The 22,404-nt window shown below is 37.2% G+C and overlaps 1 protein-coding gene across 1 annotated transcript; it reads right to left on the reverse strand.

Moving 5' to 3' along the window:
• Positions 1-2,672: 2,672 nt before the first annotated feature.
• LOC147635634 (serine carboxypeptidase 24-like) lies at positions 2,673-9,921 on the reverse strand. The gene is made up of 10 exons (XM_086802220.1): positions 9,096-9,921; positions 8,621-8,728; positions 8,298-8,393; positions 8,040-8,132; positions 7,675-7,760; positions 6,969-7,238; positions 5,389-5,522; positions 4,400-4,495; positions 4,003-4,108; positions 2,673-3,445 (listed from the first exon to the last, which is right to left on the reverse strand). Exons 1-10 carry the CDS (start codon positions 9,382-9,384, stop codon positions 3,296-3,298), a joined length of 1,428 nt encoding a protein of 475 aa, XP_086658346.1. The 5' UTR covers positions 9,385-9,921; the 3' UTR covers positions 2,673-3,295.
• Between the last annotated feature and the right edge of the window lie 12,483 nt (positions 9,922-22,404).

A 22,404-nucleotide genomic window follows, 5' to 3' on the forward strand; every position in this document is an offset into this window, starting at 1 on the left:
CATCCTCATCACGCATAGCTTAGGAGCCAAAACCGTTGGTAAGGCTTAACTTGCTGGGTGTGACAAATGGATTCGTTTAGATGGTCCACCTTCTTAACACATTACAAAGCAAGATAAGGGAAAGTGCTTATGCAATTAGAGAGGGGTTCAAGTATGAGCACATATCTTACTACACCTGATGAAATCTTGGAATAAGGAAGAGTGACATCCCGAAAAAGACCCATAGATGTAGAACAAGAAGATTAGAAATGGGGATGACTGCTACAAGATGTTGGCAGTCTAAAAGTGGCTCACATGAGGGTACTCCCTCTAATGTTTCCTCACTATCCTCCCAAGGAGGATGAACTCTAAAGGGCCCTCTAAGAAGAGATGTTTTTAAGCCCATCATGAGGCTAGAAGAAGTTGTTACTAACCTACCAAAGAAGTTGATAGAGTACACGAATCCCATAGAGGAGAAGAGCAAACTAGAAGTTAGAGTTGGTCAAAGCCGACTAAGCACATATAGGCAAAAACCTCTATGGTCATTTTAACTATAGGGGTGGCTCCTATCCTAAGATGTGCCAATTTGGTCTACTACTACATGAGGGAAACTAGATTGGTCCATGATTGGTACACAAACCATATCTACATCAAGAAAAGAGACCAAACATATAAATATGTGGTGGAGGTCTCTTTTGTCAAAGACTTTGTTACAACTCCAAGATCCATTGCACAATCAATATGTGCTACATATTGATTATTGCCACATGACAATTAATATGTGAGACTAGAGGCTTGGGATGACATGCCTTTGACGATAACGATATTTGAACTAATGTTTTCAAATGTATAATCTCACTTTGACGCATTAAGTTTATACCTGTTGCTTGCCGAGCTCACTTCCCACCCTTGAAATCAATTCAAACATGTATAAAGCCGCTATCAGATTTAAACTAGCCTTATTGGTTCCCACACCACACTTCTCTATGTCCCAATAGGCTTAGACATCGTTTCTTCTGATTGACTAGACTAGAGATATGATGATACAATAATGTATTTGAGCATGGAAAAAGACTTGGAGTATGTTAAAGCAAAACCTCGTTTGTATTGGCATATATATATATATATATATATATATATATATATATATATATATATATAGAGAGAGAGAGAGAGAGAGAGAGAGAGAGAGAGAGAGAGAGCACTAGTGGCTACAAATAATATATATATATATTTATATATATATATATATAGAGAGAGAGAGAGTGAGATTTGCGAGTAAATGTGTATATATATATATATATATATATATAGAGAGAGAGAGAGAGAGAGAGAGAGAGAGAGATATTTGCGAGTAAAAACAGCTCAACCTTTCTTCAAGCATCAAATCAAAGGGAAAGGGTGTTATGAACTTTTTAGGGCACGTGAGAGGGGGCATGGTGACACTACAAGGTGGCGACATCACATGCTTTGAGTAGCAGAAGTAGGGAGATTTTTGCGATCTTTGAAGGTGCCAAAAGACAAAGTTGGCCTTCAAAGGTGAGCGTGCGTTCTTGTCCTCAATAATTATATATTCAGATATTGTGTAGCGAGAGAGAGAGAGAGAGAGAATTCAATTGGTGAAATAGCGACATTCTTGTCCGCAATTTAGATATTGTGTGAGCTCAAAGATTTCATCAATCTTTGTGATGTTTTCATTTCACTTGTAGCTCACGGAATCTCAATTTTAATGAAGAACAAGCCAAAAACGCCTTCAAAGTAAATGGGTCTTGTTGGCATTTGAAATTTTTTTTTATTTTTTGCCAACATAATTTACTTCACAATCCCCAAGAGAACCATAGTAAGTGAATGAACTCCACTTTTGAGTTATTAAAAATTACATTACATTAGCAAAGATTTTACCCTATAAACACTTGTACTTTGGCTATATTCTGCCACCATAATGTGGAAAATCACTTTAAAAATAGCTTCCAAATATTTAACTTAGATCTAGATTAATTAGTTCCTCAAAAAAATTTGCATGATTTTACATTATAGTAAATTTTTTTAAAAAGGATAGCACTGTTACCTTAGCGACATTTGAGGCCAATGCTCGGAAGATCATATCACCATACCTTCACTTCCTAGGGTGAATATTTAACTGGGACAAACACTGCAAGTTTTTTTCCCCCTATTGTCTACAGTCATGAATAATTATTATGAAGGATTAGGTGAAATACCTTCATTTTCTAAGTTACGTATTTAATTCGGGAAAAAAACCGTAATTTTTATCAGGTATATTTTATTTCCCCCACTGTAATTAATTTAGTTGTGATATTGGTACAAAAGTTGGAGTAGGCGCATTTTCAAGGAGCTCACATGCAAAATTTTAAAAAACAAACAAATTTTTTTGATCCTATTTCCGCCAATGTAATTAACTTACTTGTGACGTTCAAGAATTATGTAGAAATGGGTACAAAGTTGGAGTAGGCGCATTTTCAAGGAGCTCACATGCGAACTTTAAAAAAACAAACAAAAAAATTGCGAGTTGAATTCTGGATGGGATGGAAAAGACAACAAGCTCCAAAGTGTATCAAACTTTTTTTTTTAAAAAAGAGTATTGTAATGTGTCCTAGGGCCAAGACATGAAATTCCAACTAACTATATTAAATATATACAATTAATGATTTGTCGCTGTTTAATAGACACCCAAAACGCGTTCGTTGCCGTCCAAGAAATTTTTTCTGAACGTAAAATTAAAATTAAGCGCGGTTTTTATAAATACATTTTGATGGGTGGTAAGACAAAATGAATGTGGATAGAGGATTTGATTATCGTCGGTGTAAAGAATTGGTTTTGGAGATTGGCATTATGCCCATTCAAGAAGAAATCAAATGCGATTTTATCACGGAATAAACAGGGTTAAGTTGGTGGGTAGAGACAATTCAAAGCAAATGGGAGCTGGGTTTAACTGGGTGATTAAGGGATATGCATATAGGTGAGCAAATGGGAGCTGGGTTTAACCGTGTGATTAAGGGATATGCAGGTAGGTTTCTGTAAGGTACAATGGGCGACGGAATAGGGTTGACTTGATTTGAGTGGGGTGGATTTAATTGGGTGATTATGTGAAGTTGAGACTGTGATTAAGAAGGGTGCAATGAATGATGAAGGAATAAGTAGCATGATTAGGTGAGGTATTAAGCGAGGTGGAGGGAGTGGATAGATTAAGGGCGCAATGGAAGATTAAGAGGGCGGTTAAGGAAAGATTAGGGTTCAATGGGAGATTAAGAGGGCGGTTAAGGAAGGTTGAAAGGGGATTAACAACGAGTAAGTAATGCTAGCTGGATGAAGCCGGCAACGGTGTGCCTGCCAGGAAAGCGTTGAAGAGGGCAAGGGCTCTTTCGGGTTGGAGGACTGGCACCTCATGGCCTGCGCCCCTCACTGTTGCAAACGTGATGCCATCATACACTTGACTCCATCCCCCCACCTGCACCACCCACAATTAATTACACCATTATTAATCACACCTTAAACACTCCCTAATAAGCCTTAAAGATTCCCGTTTGGTAGAGAAGTCCAGCTCACACAACTTAGGTCCCATCTTGATTAAGTGAGAAGCTTCATCTTAATTAACTTGGGCCAATTCTATTCTAATTTGATTGGTTAGGTCACTTATCTTGCTTAAGCAAACTAATAACACAGCTTGAATTGCCATTAGATAAGGGAGACTAGTCCACACGTTAACATTCCTAAACTAGATTTTCACTTTCAATCAACTTTGTCCACATTTGGCCCCTACTTAACTAGATTAACTTTCCATAATAGCTTGGTTAGATCACTTCTCTGTGCTTAAGCAAGTTAGTGACCAGTTAAGTTATTTTGCATCATGATACCCTAGGGAAGCTGATTATAAGAACCATAATTGAATTTTAAGGATGGAGGAATTGATGTGCGACCACCAAATGCAAGTACTGATTATAAGAACCATAATTGGATTTCAAGGATGGAGGAATAACTTGATTAACATAGGCTAGATTAATGTACCTGACCGTCCAGGATCCATGGATACCAGCGTTTCACGATCTTCAATCCCAGCTTTCTTAGCCATAACCTAGTTCCAGTGACAGGAACCATGGCATCCTCATCCCCACTACACCACATTAACAGGCGATATTAAGAATGCTTGCGTAGGCTTCCTAACAAAATAGATAAAATTGGAGGAATTATTTTGGAGTCAGAGAAACGCTTGATTACACGGTTGAGTAAAACTAACGTGGTTAAGTTGTGATTAATGATATAATATATTCCTTAAGCTATTAAGTAATCCCAATACATGTAGTTTGTAATCATGGAAGAAGCATGCTTAGCATGCAGTTATTGATTGCTAATCAATGATTATTGCTACACAGAAACAATATAATCACGCTTAGGAGGTCAATACCTGTAAACCCATATGCGCAAGCCGGCCTTGATCAGCTCGTCGTAAATGGGTAACACAGAATCAACTCTGTCTTGCCAGTTATCCAAGATATCGTAGCTGACAAAATATAACTAATTAAATGACTATTTTACCGCTCATCACGATTTAGTCGAATTTGAAATTTAAATAGAGCTTCGGACTTCCTAAAGCCTTCGCTGCTTTTTGAAAATGCCTGACAAGCATTTAAATCAAGTACCCTCAACATTTATGCCCAATAAGTACTGTAATTCCACTTTCTAGATATCCTGGTTCCTGATTAATTCATCCAGCGGAGGACATTGACAAATTTTCAATATATTTCGAAATTACAACAAAAGTTGAGGAAATACATAAAGCTTCACTTCTATTTTCTAATATAATTCCAGTCTTTTCAAAAAAAAAAAAGGAATTTTCTTCCGGAAGACGGTTCTTTGCCATTGCATGGTTCTTATTGAATTCTACACAAATTTCTCGCCTTCTGGAGCAGCTAATGAGTTTTTACCGGGCTGGAAGTTGGATTAGGCAAAGCATTACTGGTAAGTAAGACCTAAGACGATCTTATATGGGTAAATTTCATAATTAGTTAAGGGCATTAATGAACGGCCAACAAGTGGTGCAATGAATTGAATTGCGCCAGTGGCAAGTTGAATGAGGTACATAAATTAGAGAGAGATAATCAAAGGCCAACTAGATGATTAGTGGATTGAGAAATTAATCCACGAGTTATAATATTGGCAAACGACATGGCCATGAGATGATAATTAGGATAAATATATACCGTTTGAAGTGATTAACGATATTGGATTAAGCCAAACGGAGGATTGAATCGGTAGCTGTAGTAGCAATGAAGATTAAAGTTTATGAAAAATAAAAACGTTGGGGGTATTAATGACAAAAAGAAAGAGAAAATCGGATGCTTTTTTTTGGACCACCTTCGATGATCAGTGAAGTAATTGAGTTAATGAATTTACTTGCAGATGGTCCATGGTCGTTGAATGAGTCCCGAGGTGTTGGCATGCAGGGCCTTCTGGACATCCAGCCTGTTGAAGTAAGTGTCCGCATAGTTTGGCGTGCACGGATCATACCCCGTTTCACCACTCCTTAACTGTCACACAATCAATTGACTAATCACGTCACTAATCCGCCCATAATTAATCTCTCCATTTCCTTTTTCTCCAATTATGGTATCATCACCTGTACCTAAATTCGTCATCAAGAAAGTCTAATCTAAATCCAATGCAGTTCACAAATAAGTCTCACAATTACGTTGTCAATTGTCTAACAATTACACTGTTAATTCTCACTGTTAAGCAGGTGTTAATCCTCTGATATTCAAGTTTTAATTCTCTTACACAAGGTAGCCTGTCGTCATCAACACACTTAATTATATCATGTTAGTCGGAAGTCCAGTTTACCAGTAACCTTTTATTCACCATCCATATTGCCATTCACCGAGTACATCACGGAAGTTAATTCAGTCCATTGTAATTATTCAAATAATTAACTCGTTCATGTTTTTATATCTCCAGTCAAATATTAGTTAAATCGATACGTGTTACTTCACATTCTTCATTATAAATTAATCCACATTCCTAATTGCCATTACCAAATTAACATAAAAGTGTGAGTTTCTCGTCAAGAAATCATTAATTAGCTCAACTACCCTACATTCCTTCTTGACTTCGCTTAATCCGCCCACAGTAAAAGTTTTCACTAGTCCTCAATGCTCATCAGCCTTTGATGAACATGAACACTGATGATATATTTTAATCAAGTAATCATTAATCCAATCATGCCAAACTTAGCAATCACCATGAATCGTTGACGGTGGGCTATCATAAACCTGCTTTCCAATCCACTCATGCCAAACTAAGCAATCACCGTAAATCAACCTTTATCATCTATCAGCCTTTTTTTGGGGGGGGGGGGGGGGGGGGGCGGGGTGGGGTTTATAATACTCCATTTTAACACCAACGATTGAATTTATGCTTAGTGAGAAAAGATTAATTAACCCATCATTGCCGCATAAAGAAGTTTGAGGTTATGTTCCTTCACCCTTAATCAGAATTCATTTCAATCATGCCAAACAGACAATCAACAAGCTCCTACGTGTACACTATTGGTACGTTAATACAATTACTGTCATATCAATGTAATCATAATCAACTTGAAGCTACGCTAATAAAGCAATCTACATAATTTGTCATGTCAAGTTTTTGATCCATTAAGCCATTCTGAACAAGTTTATTATCTTGAATAACTATACTCGTAAACCATGTGATGATGCAAACTTCTGCTCTTGAAATTTAATGCGGGAGTATTCTATTCAACCATGCTAAACAACCATCCATTTTTCTTGCATCAATATATATGTTAGCCATGTAAATCCACATATCAACTTATTGAAGTTAACCAGACAAAACAGAAGACAGATATTCATGGGTAGAAACTAACAGGATCGGAATTAAATATGTAGAAAGGAAGATTAATGTTAATCTTAACAGACAGGCAAACTATGATTGATGAATGGAGACTGGTAATTAGTACTCACAGGATTCCAATGTTTCATCATCCCATTTGAGCTTTGATAAGGGTCCGGAGTGAGGCAGACTGGTGTGTAGATGGTATGGAGATCAATGTTTCCAATCTCAGTGTAAGCTTCATCAAACCATTTTTGGCAATCATGAGGCAATTGTTGGCTTGTCCAGGGGCATGATTTCAAGAACCCCTCATAGGTTTGATCTGAAATCAATGCATGCGACCAATAGTAGCTTACAATCCCTTGATTATCACTCTGCCAATCAGTTACTGCATTGCCAACCTGCTCAGATTTTAGAGGAAAGAAACAAATCAAACAAAACATACAAACTACGATCGTAATAAGATTTTTGATAACTTTTTTTTGTCACTGCATTGTTGTTAATTGTGATGCAATAACGATTTCGTGTTCTTTTCTAATGAAGTTTAAAAAAATTAAAAAAAAAACGAATCATAAGCTCATTTGATGAAGACAACAACAAATAATGTGTTACGAATCATGAGCTCAATTGATGAAGACACTAACAAATAATGTGTTCGATTTGTCACACGATCAAACTGGATAAAACAGAGGGATTGCGTTTTTCACACAAATTTATGGAGGTTACGATCGAGGGGATATTATATGGGTAAAATTGCCAACAAAGTACTGCACACGTATGTATGGTATTGGATGTAAGAGAGAGAGAGAGAGAGGGAGAGAGAATATCAATGTTTACCATAAAACCTTTGAGATTGATGAAGGGTTCCATTAAATTTTTGTTGTAATTGAAAATCATGTGGGCGAGCTGGGGAACATAGTGTCCTGCATGCAAAAGCTTTCATCATCAACGGATTAACGTTAAAAATGCAATTACATCATAAAACACGACTTATAGTTACCCCCTCACTAAGTACTCTCAGCTTCACTAATTAGAAATAGTAAATAATCAAACAGGTTAATGCTACTTATTGCAAACCAGATTATGATATGAGTAATTGGATTATAGATATGAAAACGTGTCGCTTAATTAATCAACCAATAAACTAGAGACTAGACCTTCACCACATCAGCATTTATAATATTACACATAATTAATTATACCTGCATAGCTTTCTCCAACAATGTAGAAATCCCGATTTTTGTACTGAGAAAACCTCTCCAACCAGCCCACCAAAAAAGCGAGAGAATCTGCCGCTGCATGCATGTGTCCAATTACACGTGAGAACATTGATACTAAAAACTATGGCAGCTATATTATGCTAACCCTAATGTGCTACCAGTAATAATTAGACCTTAATCGTTAATTGCTTATTTTTAACAACATTGATTACCAGCAGAGTTTCGTGATTAAGTACTTGCCAGTTCTAGAGTCACCAGAGGTCTTGTAATCACTCGATGTATTCGAGTAAGAGTAGCCCACTCCAGCTGGTGATTCCAGGAACAGCACATTGGCCCCTGCACATCAATGAATTACTCAGAGATGCGCTAATCTTACAATAATTACGCAGAATCGAATTGGTGATCTGTTTCCGCAAATAGATGTGCCAATCTTACAGTAATTGTTACAGTTAAGAGATTAATGAGTTCAAGTGGCTCGGTGCTTAAGCTGGTTTCCGTGGATAGATTACTGAAGATGAGCCAATTTCTAATGCAAAAAGATTAGATTAAATGGCTCAATTGACCTTGGTTCCATGCATAGGGATTGCTATATAATCCAGTTGCATTAGGGTAGATTCTGAAAGGCCCTAGCTCCTCCATTCCTCCATAGCCCATGGAAGAGCATCCTGGACCTGAAAAAACATTACGATACTTCTCGCATTATTGTTAAAATTTATCTTGTGAACAAGATAATTAATCCCATCAGTAGCTCTACGCAGGAATTGAGTTTGAAGAGAGATGGCTAAAGAAGCTTAGTTTAACCTAATTAGTGCAAGACTGAATATGCATCTAGCCAGAACTTTGGTAGAGATCAATCCATTACCTAAAATTAAACAGGATTAACCCATCTCAGGAAAACAAGACGAGTTCACTTAACAAAAGCCAATATGGAGAGCAGCATTAGTGAAAACCTAATGCAGTAGTATTAGAATTAAAGGCAAGAGAGTTATGGACGTGGAAAGGATCAGGGTTAGTTAATCAAGATTAGATGGAATGTACCTCCATTGAGCCAAAGGACAAGAGGGCAACTCGCAGGGCTGGTTGTGGCTTCAACGAGCCAGTAGAACAAAGCTCTCCCTGCAGATTGATTAACAGTAACATAGCCTGCATACTGACTCAATGATAGAGTCCCTGGTGGTTGCCCCGGAAGCTCCAACACCCTATCAGCCTGTTGCGCTTTCATATAATCATGATTACAATTACTATTATTATTGCATTCTGCTAGCCAGGCAGGATTCTGCAATAGCAGAATCGTAATGCTAAAAGTAATTAAACCACACCGTTGCATTGTATAATTCTTTGTCAATCCGCTAACGGAAAACTAGAGAGCTCAATTTAATTGAATAATGCTAACGATACAGGCACTAAGCTGCCAAGCAGAAGTAATTAGTGAGAATATCAGCTTTGCTTAGAAATCAGATTAGGCCAATGTCTCTCGAGAACAGCTTAGCTTAGCAACCAGTCGAAAGCTTTAATTAGCTTGCCGAAACAGTGACTGGCAGTTAAGCCAAAACAGTAGATTAGCTGCAGTGATTTAACTGGCCGAAATAGTGATTAACAGCTTAGCCAAAAGTTTTGGTGTAAGTACAGCAAGCAAAAAGTGGTTAGCTCATAGCTCGCTAGAGCTTAGTGATTATTAAGCTTTGCAATGTAGTAGAGGGATTAAAAAGATGAAATTAAACGCGCTTCCACTAATTATCAACAGTAATCAGCGTCCATACAATGTTCCTGCTATATGCACTGCAGTGTGGGGGGTGTTTATAGAAGAGGTAACTAGAGTGCAATTTAAGCAAAAGAATTATGATGGGAATTTAGCTGTCAAATTAGATTAGCTGGCATATTAATAATTTTGATTTGCTAGCACGAGAAACAAACTACAAAGCAAAATAAAAAACAAGCTTTTTTTGCTGCACGCGTCTTCAGATCACCTTTTTGGGCTTTAACTATTACCTCAGAATTATCTAATTAACCTTTCCCATTTCTAAAGGATTGGTTATAAAAAAATTTACTCTTTATTTTAGCCTCCCATTTATTTTTGTGGGGCGAAAAACAAAAGTAAATAGTCTCCATTTTTGCAACCAATTACTTTGATAACCTCACTAAAACGTCTAATTTCTCCTTGAAAAAGAATTTTAACACCTTGAAAATTGAAAAATAATTGACATTATTACACGATTGAGGGGATATATTGTTTCTCAGCTTCCATCTCTTTTAATTCATGAGAAAATTTTGAAAAATTATAAAATCGCCCTTTTTTAAATTTAAAAAAACAACTATTGCAGATTTTATTTATCCATTTCGTAATTTTTGAGCTCGTGGGCGGGCTTATTTTTCCCACCCCAAAATGGGGATTCGTTGGACTTTCTGGCTTTTTCCCCCCCAAAAATCTCCCTTTTATTTATTTAATTATTATATTTGGCATCGGCGGCGCACGTGGAGTAGGCCCTGGACATGGTAACTTAGACTTCCCCAAAGTGAAAATAAACAAATAGATAAATAATTGCATGAAAATAGCAGCCAATCAACGGTTCCTAACCCCTAGGTTCTCATGAAATTAAGAATAATAATTAAATAATAATAATTTGTTGGTCAATCATTTGAGCCCCTCCATTACAAAATAGATAACAATGTTGAATGCACAGCAAACATTCATGCTACGACATAAACAAAGATGTAAAATCAAGAATAAACAATCAAGATACATTAGCTACTATTTACACAATATTAATTAATTCATTTATATGATGATAGCAAAACATTCATGCTACTACATAATGCATTGGCTACTATTAACACAATATTAATTCATCTATGATAGCAAAGAAATATGCCGGTCTTTAATTTACCTTTTAATGATCAAGTTTAGAATTTGGATCTTGCATTTCAAGCAGAAAAAAAGAAAGAAAAAAAAGAGAGATCAGATCTTGCTTTTCAAGCATCATCCTATGGTAGGGGCTTTTCAAGCACCATCCAATGGTGGGGATCAAATTTGTGGTCTAGCATGATACATCAAGCATTATAGATATCCCTTTTGTTGTGATAAAGAGAGGCACCGGCCTCTTCAATGGCTACATCCTCTCCCATCCTCTCAACCTAACAATAAATGATAAATTATACATCACTCGCATGTGATCCTACCTTACACATGCATGATAAAAATGTTATTTGATGTTACAATGTTTTAACTCCTACATGTATCATAGATAATACATCACTATATTACATTAAACATACAAGTATGATAATAATATACCCTCTCAACTCCAACATATAAGATATAAAATACATCAAACATTTATTACACTACATGAACCTATTTGATACATGTGTATCACAGCTAATACATCACTATATTACATTAAACATACATGTATGATAATAATGTACCCTCTCAACTCCAACATATAAGATATAAAATACATCAAACATTTATTACACCACATGAACCTATTTGATATCACATCGCAAGTGTATGGTAAGACATTGGATGATGTAAGCATAATGTCTCCTGCTAGAGATCTTTTTATTATTATTGATCTCACCAAAACATGTATCATAGATAATACATCAAAGCATTCACTATTTCACACTAAACATACATGTATGATAATAATAAACTCTCTCAACTTCAACATATAAGATATATAATGAATGAAACATTCATTACACTACATCAAAAAAATGTATTACACTATATCAAACCTATTTGATATCACATCACGCATATATGGTAAAATATTGAATGATGTAAGCATAATGTGTCCTTGCTAAGATCTTCTTAGTATTATTGATCTCACCAAAATATGTATCATAGATAATACATCAAGCATTCACTACATCACATTAAACATACATGTATGATAATAGAAAAACCTTTCAACTTCAACATATAAGACATGTAATACATGAAACATTTACTACACTACAGCAAACATATTTGATATCACATCATGCATATATGGTATGATGTAAGCATAATGTCTCCTTGCTAGAGATCTTATTATTATTATTGATCTCACCAACTATTCGAGTAGTAGGTAATTCAATCACCCAAAAGTGCTCAAAATGTAGAACCAAAGCATTGTATAAGGGCCCCAACAAATCTCCTCATCACATCCCTTCCCAACGCCCATGGGCCATATATGCTTTCTTTTTTGGTTTTGTCGATTTGTCAAAGGCCATCACATACTTTATCTATTGTACAGCACTTTCACTTCGCGTGTTCCATACCCAATCACATCACACTTCTCACACTTTCCATCTAGGTGCATGCGTAGAAACATGATAATATCTTTCTTAATGCCTCTTCCATATAAACATGTCCATGCATGAAGTAGATTGCCTTCACAAGGATTTGATAAGAGATAAGAACCCATTTTCCCAAACACTCGAAAGAAGTTGTGAAACCAAATAAGATGCCAAAAGCTTTCCTTTTTATATACAAGAAGTGTGGCACAATCCTCATTTGCTAGGAAAGCTTTTGACTTACAACACGTATCATTTGCCCTTTTCAACCATAAACATTTGACTTTCAAAGTCCAAATTTTCCTATGCCTTTCATTCCTTCCAACTTACAACCATCTCAAAGCAAAGGCTTATCTTAATCCAATGCTTGAAAACCCAAGATAAAAGGCATGTAAAATGACTAGCTCACTTATCAACACCTATAGTCCTATCAAGTAGCTTGGAGTGATCATAGGCTCAAACTTTGAAGTGGGGAGAGCTTTTTGACCACTCTTTCCAATGCAAGACCCTCTTCATTATAGAAGTCATGGAGAGGAAACAAGTAACACATAACATATGGTCATACCAACACAAATTACTAAGATATAACTTTTGATTTGACAAATGTACCAATTTAGCTAAGTACCCTTGCCAAGGAAATTATAGTCCACAAGCAAGCTCAATCAAATCCATGATTACATGTAATGTGGGGCTCAAACTTATGTGCAAAGAAGGCATTTTGGTCTAAACCATCCAATGAAAGTCATGGTACATATTGAAAGCAAAATCTTATCCATTAGCCTCGATGGGGTATATTAAAAAGAACAAGGCGAGTGGGAGGTAGTGTTGTACAAGACATAGTTTTATCTTATTTCCCCACCAATTACTTCAAGCTTTTGTATCCATAATATTTTTGGCATGTTGTGTTTAATATTATCTTTCAAAAAAATTAGAGAAGCTTAGGAGTATTAAATAGAAAGAGATTAAATCCTCTTATGTATTTTGTGCATTGACTCCAAAGATGGTCAAAGACACTTAACACTCCTCATAAAAGGACAAGATGATCTTTCACTTCAAAATTTAAGGTTTTTTGGACTTCGATTCTTATGCTTTGTGTGTTATGGCTTGAAGCACTTAAGCAAAAGGTCAAAGTCTCCCTTAACAAAGGGCACGAAAGGACCCATCATATTTCAAGGTGCAAACTTGATCAAGTGATGTCATGATCAAACATTTGATGCTTGATGCTTTCTCCTTTAAGTGATTTAGAAGAAAGGTGCTTTGGTCTTTATACTAATTGGTTAACCATTTTTCATGTAGACTAGAGTCCTCAACCAATGATGTGCCTAGGCTTATACTTCATAGGATATGATAAAAGTATTGATTTGATGAGTGTGAAAAGACTAGTGATGTGCTAATAATTTTGTGAATTATTTTCATATAAAGTGGCACACATTGATAAATTGTGTAAAAGCAAAGAAACGTTTTTTTGAGATTTAAACCTACATGTGTGAGCAGCTGCATTTGTTTTCCTAGAAATTTGGGCAAGCTTCCTAGAAAACCAATAATAAACTTTCTCTCTCTTGATCCCCCTTTCATTTAGTCTTTGAGAAAATATTAAGGGTGATGTGTGTGTGTGTGTGTGTGTGTGTGTGTGTGTGTGTGTGAGAGAGAGAGAGAGAGAGAGAGAGAGAGAGAGAGAGAGAGAGAGAGAGAGAGAGAGAGAGACCATCTTGCCCAACTACTTAGACATTGCCACACAATCTCACTATGCTAATAATAGATTGTTGAGCCCCAACATTCTCCCTAGTATTGGGCACATCCTCTAAGCATGCCCTACTTATGAGGTAACTATGTGGCTTGTATAATTACACAAATAAGAGAGCTTGTCATCTTCACTTTGTGTGTCTTTCTTGACTTAAACATCATCTAATACTACCCAAAAAAAAAGACATGACCAACAATAATCCATGCGTATGAATTAAAAAGTAGCGTTCACTTCCACCAAGAATAATATAATCCTTGCACAGTGGGAAAGAGAAGAAATGAAGCACAAGATTCATTATGAGAATTACCAAAGTTTCACATTGGTTGCAACCTCCATGTTGGTGGATGGCTAGATGACTCAAGTGTGCTCTCCTCCATTGTCACACCTTAGGATATCTCTTTAATAAGTGGAGAGTAACAAAGGATTGATCTTCTCGCACTTGCTACTGTGGTCACTCCCTCTTGAGCTAGAGATGGAGAAGATGAAGAGAACGAGATGAACAAGACAAGAAAGCTCTTAAGAGTATAAAATCCCTAATCACATGCACATTAACAAGAAAGAAATGCAACAAGAAGCAACAAGTAGGAAGAAGACTCAAACTCAATTGTTCTAGATGGGATTGCTCATTTTCTCATTACTCAAAATGTCTTATATACAAAACCTCTGTGTTTACAATTGACCACTCCACAGGAGGATGCCCAAGGTGCCTCCTTCCCAAAAGGTGAAGTAAATATAGGCTATGTATACACAAAGATTGTAGGCTTTTACAAAGGCAAAACTCAATTATATCCTCAAAATTGGTGAGGCTTGGTAAGGATATTAGTAGAGTCAATAAGTGTATCCTTGAAATTGGGGAGGCTTGGTAGGGATATTAGTAGAGTCAATAATTGGTCCACTTATTGTGACAAGGTTATGCTTCATTTTGGCATATCGTTGACAGTGATCTATAGCCTAGATATTAGCGTATTTGCTTATAGTAATCAAATATATGCTAGAGCCTAGATATTATTGGATCCTCTTATAGTAATAAAATATATGCTAGAGGTTAGGCCCTTCGTTAATGTCAAAATCCACCAACCAATGAATAGAGTGCAAGTAGTTGGTCCAATTTGGAAATGCTTTGAGTAAGTCGATGATGATATTGAGAAACATGGTGCTATGAGCACAAAGTTGGGGCAAGGCATGAGTAGAGGACCAGGATCAGGAGCATTCAGCTACATATCTCACTTGGGCATTATCCCACTTGAGCACATATGCAAAAGTTGTACCTCCCTCATATAAAAGGGGTCATTTTCAAGGAATGGGAAAAGCTGCTCTTAATCCTCTCTAAGAGTACAAGTCTCAATCTTGTTACATAATTGATATTAAGTCAAGCTTATAGTTGGATTAGGGTTTTCAATATGTGTGTAATTAGGTTTTGCACACCATAGGATTAGGACATGCTAATCACCTAGATTAGGGTTTGTGTAAGCTTCCACAGCTGTATGCCTGGTATCCATGTTTATCAACATGGTATTAGAGCCACCCCTCTCCTCATGAGCCATCTCACATTCATCCCTATGAATGTATTAGTCTATAATTAAATCAAATTTTAGTTATTTAGTCACTAATTCCACCTTATCCATTCTCCCCCGTTTGTGGCCAAACTTTGAGTTGCTCATTCTCCTCACTCCACTATTGTGTGAGATCTTTTAGCCACACAATGGCCTCACATAGCCCCAAAATCCCACTAGGGGAATTAAGTGAAATCGCCTCCTGTTGTCCGAAATCGGCACCGACCTCTGCAACATGGTATTCTGCATCATTCCTATCTCGTCAGACAAATCATGCTAATTACTCTTAGCCACATGTTGTCCATGCCCCCCCTAAGCTACCCATAACTTGAATTCAGTGGCATTTCATCAATCGAGTAAAGCACAAGCAGATGAAAACTAGTGCAACTTCTCAAAAATTTTGAGCTTCCAGAGTTATTTGACCTAGAGGTTTTTAGTGAGCTAATATCTCTCTTCAAGGACAAGCGGCTTACAACAAAAGGCCCTTCAATGGATGTCTTGATGAGCTCAATTTGAGCATCCACTCTGTTGACCTCTTAATCACATGATTAAGACTAATCAAGGTCATAACTAGATGTTAAAAAAAAGATTAGAGTTATGAACCTTATTGTGCCTTGCATTTTAATCATTCATCTAAAAAAATTCTCTATCATTTGTAAAGAGAGTAGACACTGTCATTGAAGCCTAAACAAGCTCCTGGTAAGACCTTCTCATCATGACATCATCTATCATTACTCTACATGTCGAGAGGTTCATAGGGGAAGGATTTCATCCCTAGGCCACTCAAATGAAGTACCTCCTCTCATGCATAAGAAGCTATGGAAGATAGTTAAGGAAAATGTGCCTGCTGCACACCAAATGATGAATGGATGGAAAAGGATGAACAAGCACTATCACTTATCAGGCAACACTTGGGCACTAATCTTATCCACCATGTTGACTCCAAAGATCATGCCAAGGATGCATGGGGATGCGCTAAATCTAGTATTTGGAGCCAAAGCAAAGAACCAGGAAATCCATCTTAAAATTAAGTTCTGTGGGTTACAAATGCGTTTCAATGAGTCACTAGCATAATTCATAAATAAAATGAAAAACATCATGACCTAGCTTGATGGCAGAAACACTAAAATAGGAGAAAAAGATACATTAGCTATAGTCTTAAAAAGTATGCCTAAGGAATATAATGCACTTGTGACCACTTTGAAAACTTTGCCAAATCCAACCTTTGAAGAGTGCATCTCTTTCCTACTTGAAAAGGAGGAGATGAAGCAAGGAAGCACAATCATCATCAATTATTCAACAAAAGCACTATGAAGTGTCACCACTATGGAAGGAAAGGACACTTCCAAAGTGCAATAGCTACAAGAAGATCAACCACAAAGAAGAAAACTACATGGCATCTACATCGACAACAAGTCAAGAACACAACGTAGCAAAGGGACATCTCTTCTAGATCAACAAAGCAGCAACAAAAACCACACACCTTAGCCCATTTTGTTGTAATAAAAGGTCACCAAATGAGTAGACCTACTCTTTTTTTGTATCACACCTATCCACCTAGTAATAGTTTAGTAGGTGATGACATGTTGTTCTACCACACTCAACCACCCACCAGTAGCATGTTGCACTGAGGGGGTTCTCGATTTGTTCTAACTCACATCCAACCACCTTGAAGTAGCGTATGCATCATGGCACCAAGGGGGGGGGTTCGAGAAGCATGGTGCCATGAGCACAAAGTTAGGACAAGGCATGAGTAGAGGACCAGGATCAGGAGCATTCAGCCACATCTCACTTGGGCATTATCCCACTTGAGCACATATATGCAAAAGTTATACCGCCCTCATATAAAAGGGGTGATTTTCAAGGAATGGGAAAAGCTGCTCTTAATCCTCTTTATGAGTACAAGTCTCAATCTTGTAGCCTAATTGAGCTTAAGTCAAGCTTATAGTTAGACTAGGGTTTTCAATGTGTGTAATTAGGTTTCACACACCATAGGATTAGTACATGCTAATCACCTAGATTAGGGTTTATGTTTGCAAACTTCTACAGCTGTATACCTGGTACCCATGTTTATCAACAGATGAACCTAAAGAACCTAATGGTGGCCACTATGGAATGATCAAGGACTTGATCATAATTTGCATTGAACTCCAGCATTTGGGACCATCCATGCTTCATTAATGAGTAGGGGAAGGCATACTAGAGCAACTTCTAATCATTCTCATGTGTTGCCCTAGAGAACTCATCCCAAACCCATTTTCTCTTAATGGGGAAGTACATAGTGGGGACACCCTCCTATTATGTAGAGCTCTAAGATGACCCAATACTTCTTTTGATGAAGATAAGGGCACCACCTCTTGGGAGGATGAATCCCCATTTCTACATGTGTGTATAGCATTGAGAATGCTCATCTAGCCAATACAATCCTCCCCTTTGATTCATCTTATACTTGTGTGGACATAAGGATGTGTAGTGTGGAAGAGGTGCTAGCACACTATCCAAAGCTCAAGGAAATAAAAAAATCATAAAAGAAGTTATATGGGGGGGCTAGCCTTGTTGGTGGGTTGATCTCGAGTTTGTTGGGGGTGATGCAACCGTTAGAAATTTCTCCCTCTTCATGTGAAGTGTACTTAAAATTACAAATCTAAATAGGTTCATGCTAGTGATCAAATCGATCAAGGAGCAACTTGTATTACATACCACCAATTGGGATCTCTTTGGTCGGGATGAAACATAGCCTAGAAAGAAAAAACACATAAAACATTTATAAGAAAATATATCTAAGACCTTCATTTTAAGGATTAAAAGTCATCTTAATTTTGTAAAAAGTACAAACCTATTCACAATGTTGTGGTAGAACGTATGTGTCTCTCACATCTTGCCACCATAACTCGGTTGAGTCAACTGTAAAAAAATCCACTTGGATGCTTTTTCACGGTTGCTTGAGTACCTCTATAGACCACTTTGAACAACTTAACATTAAGAATGAACACTTTGAAAGCTTTAAATCCAATCTCCAAGATGTCTTGAATTATTCCAATATAGAAAAGTTTCTCTGCTCTATAATAATGTTATCTCTTCTACTAGCTTAACTATGTTGCTCAAAACTTGCCATTACACCATAATCATATGTGATTCTTTTAGAGTCCACACGTTGAGTGTGAAAATGTGGACCTTCTGACCACATCATGCTATATGCTTTATACTACAACACAATCAAAACACTATAATATACATTAGTTTTAAACTTTATAAGTTTTTTTAAAACACTATAGATATTAGTAATATAAAACATCTTTACTTACATGGTAGTTGCATACTCCCATTCTTCTCTTGTAATCTCCTCTTCTTCCCTTTTTAACTTGCTCTAGGGAATATCTAAGCCATTCAATATTGTAATCCTATGGTGGAAGAGCCTCTAGGTTACGTGGGTATGTCATGTGACTATTTGTTGATCTCTTAAAGGCTCTTGTCTTTGCTATCCTTCTCTTTCTCACATCCTCGTACTTTTCCATCTAGTCATACATCACTGAATTGTTAAGAAAACAAAATTTTATGACCTTTTTGTGCATGGATTGATCCATCTTTCACATGTGGCACATGTGATACCATCCATTCATCCTCATCATTGTGCATGAATCTTGGCATCGATAAATCTATTCATTTCATATATTCTAAGATATATACGAGAGATTCTTGCCCCAACCAATCCTTTGCCATGCTTCCCTCTGGTCTATCCCTTTGTCTCGCAAACCCCTTCAAGGTTTTCATGAAGCATTTAAGAAAGAACATCCATCAGCTATGAACAACACCACATATAGCCACCTCATCTGCTAGATGTGTACCACAAGGTGCAATTGACTTGTGAGGATACTTCTTGGAAAGATTTCTTCAATCATACACACTACCTCAAGTGCCTCAACTCGAGCCTTCTCTAAGGAATCATGATTAATCTACTTTAAGGGAGAAATGATAAACAAAAAAGAAATAGAAATATAAAATTATAAATATGTATGTTGTAAGAGCATCAATCTATAGCTTTAACTAGATCTTACCTTACCACTCCACCTAATTTGTAGACGGCATTCCAGACTCCCTCGTCTCCACACCCACTAACTGATTTTGGAAGTATGAACATTAATCAAAATATGAAAACCAATTAATAGTCTACAACATCAATATGAAAGGTATAAACAACATATATAATTATCTACCTGCTTGCCTCATCTTGTGCCGATCATGTGATTTAACACCATACAATTTACTGTGAGTACCCTTCTTCTTTTGGCTTGTAAACACACCCTTTAATGAGTGCATTACACAGATTGGTGTACAAAAAGAGGATATTTGATTCTTGACATTCTTTTCCTCTTGCCTGCTTTGACAACCCATGGTGCTTTTGGGAAAACCACCTTGTCATTGACTACCGTTGGCCATGTGCTTTCCATGCACCCAATATTTTTTAAGTCCTCTCTAATTGCCTTGGTGTCATTTTTACCAATTATATGGTCCCAAATAATTAATGCCTTATTCTTTAAAAAATTCATTAGATCCAAAAGATGATTTATTTTTAACTTTGGCCATTATGGTAGTCGATAGAAGGTTAAGTAACTTTTCATGCCTGAGGGTGGTATGATAAGATTCACTCTCCATCTCTTGTCCCAATCTCCATCTCTTCACATTCCCTCCCATTAACTTGGAAGGTGGAAGGAGAAACGTCCCACATCCCTTGCCAATCTTAGCATCTCTCCTCACAATCAGGGGAAACCTCCAATGGACCATGATTGGGGTGGTTGGGAGAAAGAAATGTATGCTGCCATCATTCTTTAGTGCATGCGCTTGTTTTTAGATACAAGTGATGGTCCACAAATTGGGCATGCATTATATCATGTAGTAGTGATACCCACCAAAATGACATTTAAGAAAATATATAGTTGATGGACATTTACAAATCGTGTGAGCCAGCTTGCCTTTCCTCCAGATTCATACTTTGTCACACTGTACTTACGAAGACTACGACGTTCTTGTTGGGATGAGAATACGATATTAGGAATGGTGTCTTCTTCATTTAGAATGACTTTTTTGTTATTTAGAAGTCATCTCCTTAACTGTGTTACACGTAAAATTATTTTTAATATGAATCATATCATGTAGTCTTTTTCTCCCTTTCTCACATTTAATATTTTATTTTCACTTTTCTCTATTTTTACACAATCTACACCACACACACACACACACACACACACACACACACACACACACACACTTAATCCCATTTCGGATTAACAATGATGCTCCTCCATTTGAGGACATTAATAAGTGTTATGTAAAGGCACTATAAAGGTTGTACATTATGAGATATAATGGCCAGCCAAGGCTTTAGTTAGTAAGTTTTGGGCACCCAAGTGTGAATAAGGGCCAGTTGACATGCTTCACCAAAGAGGTCATATATGCGTAATGCATAGCAAAATCACGATATGTCAACTTGTCAACTGGATATCTAACCCTTTGGGATCTACGCAATGCATGCGGATCACTCTGAACACCTGTCACTCTAGTATGTGGAGGCACATATCTATCCTGCCTTGCACCAGGTGTGCGTAAAAGTGGTATGCCAAGTTCCTCATCCAAACTCTCTGAACTTGACGACTCATAACCTATAATTCCAATTCCTTCAACCTTCTTCTTCCCTTTATCCACAGCACTACTGCCAGTGCTCACACTCTCATGCCTCAAGCGTCCTGACCATGGACATATAGTGCTACTCTCAGACTCTGCTGGCCCAAACATAGACATAGAACTTGTTTGTGGCAAGTTCACATGCACATCAGCATCAAGTGAATCAATGACACCCTCATCCTTTGCTTTGTACCAACTAGCAAGTTCATCAAACACCACATCTCATGAGATAACCACTTGCCTAGTTTGTGGATTATAATATTTATATGCCTTGTGATCCTGTGCATATCCAATAAACACACACTTCTCTGCCTTAGGATCCAACTTCCTCCTCATGTACATAAGCTATGCAACCAAACACTGAGGTGTCCAATGTCTGGCCTAAAACCTGTAAGCCGCATCTATGGCGTACTTCCATGTATGGCTGCTGTGGGGGTCTTATTAAGTATATACACTACTGCAGTGGCACAAGTGACTCTATTCTTTTTCTCAGCAACACCATTTTGCTGAGGTGTATACCTGCAAGTTAACTGCCTTCGTATGCCATGCTTTCTCACGAAATGCTCAAAAGCATGTGAGGTGTATTCACCACCTCCATCTGTCCTCAAACATTTTATCCAAGAGCCATACTCATTGAGGTCTCTCAGCTTCTCTGCATGTGCCTTGTTTAGCTGTTCTCGTTTTGTTTGGAGGTTAACCACTTTATGTTCCATGAGATAGGAAGTGCTTCCTTGAGCTCGTTGATTTGCTGTGTATATCCTTCTTCTTTAGCTTGGAACGTGGTGGGTGCATACCTTAGATGTTGTGTGTGTTGTACTTCCTTCTCTTTGGTGTGTGTCACCTCCTTCTAGAGTTGTTCCTTTGCCTGATCAACTTGTGACTATGGTCTCGCTTTTAATAGCCGATTGTGCCCTTCAATGGTTTGCAATCTTGATTCATGTTCGTCGGTTGCCTTTCAGCTTTTAATGATGACCTCTTTGTGTGTGGCATAGGCTTAATTGATCTTTGAGAACTTGTACCTGGTCAGTTGTGTCTTGGATTTGCTTCCATTACTCCATGTTTCTTTCATGCAGGCATATGAGTGGTC

The sequence above is a fragment of the Cibotium barometz genome, chromosome 9 (assembly GCF_041138505.1).
Source record: "Cibotium barometz isolate CiBa-2024 chromosome 9, ASM4113850v1, whole genome shotgun sequence".
Classification (NCBI taxonomy): Eukaryota; Viridiplantae; Streptophyta; class Polypodiopsida; order Cyatheales; family Cibotiaceae; genus Cibotium; species Cibotium barometz.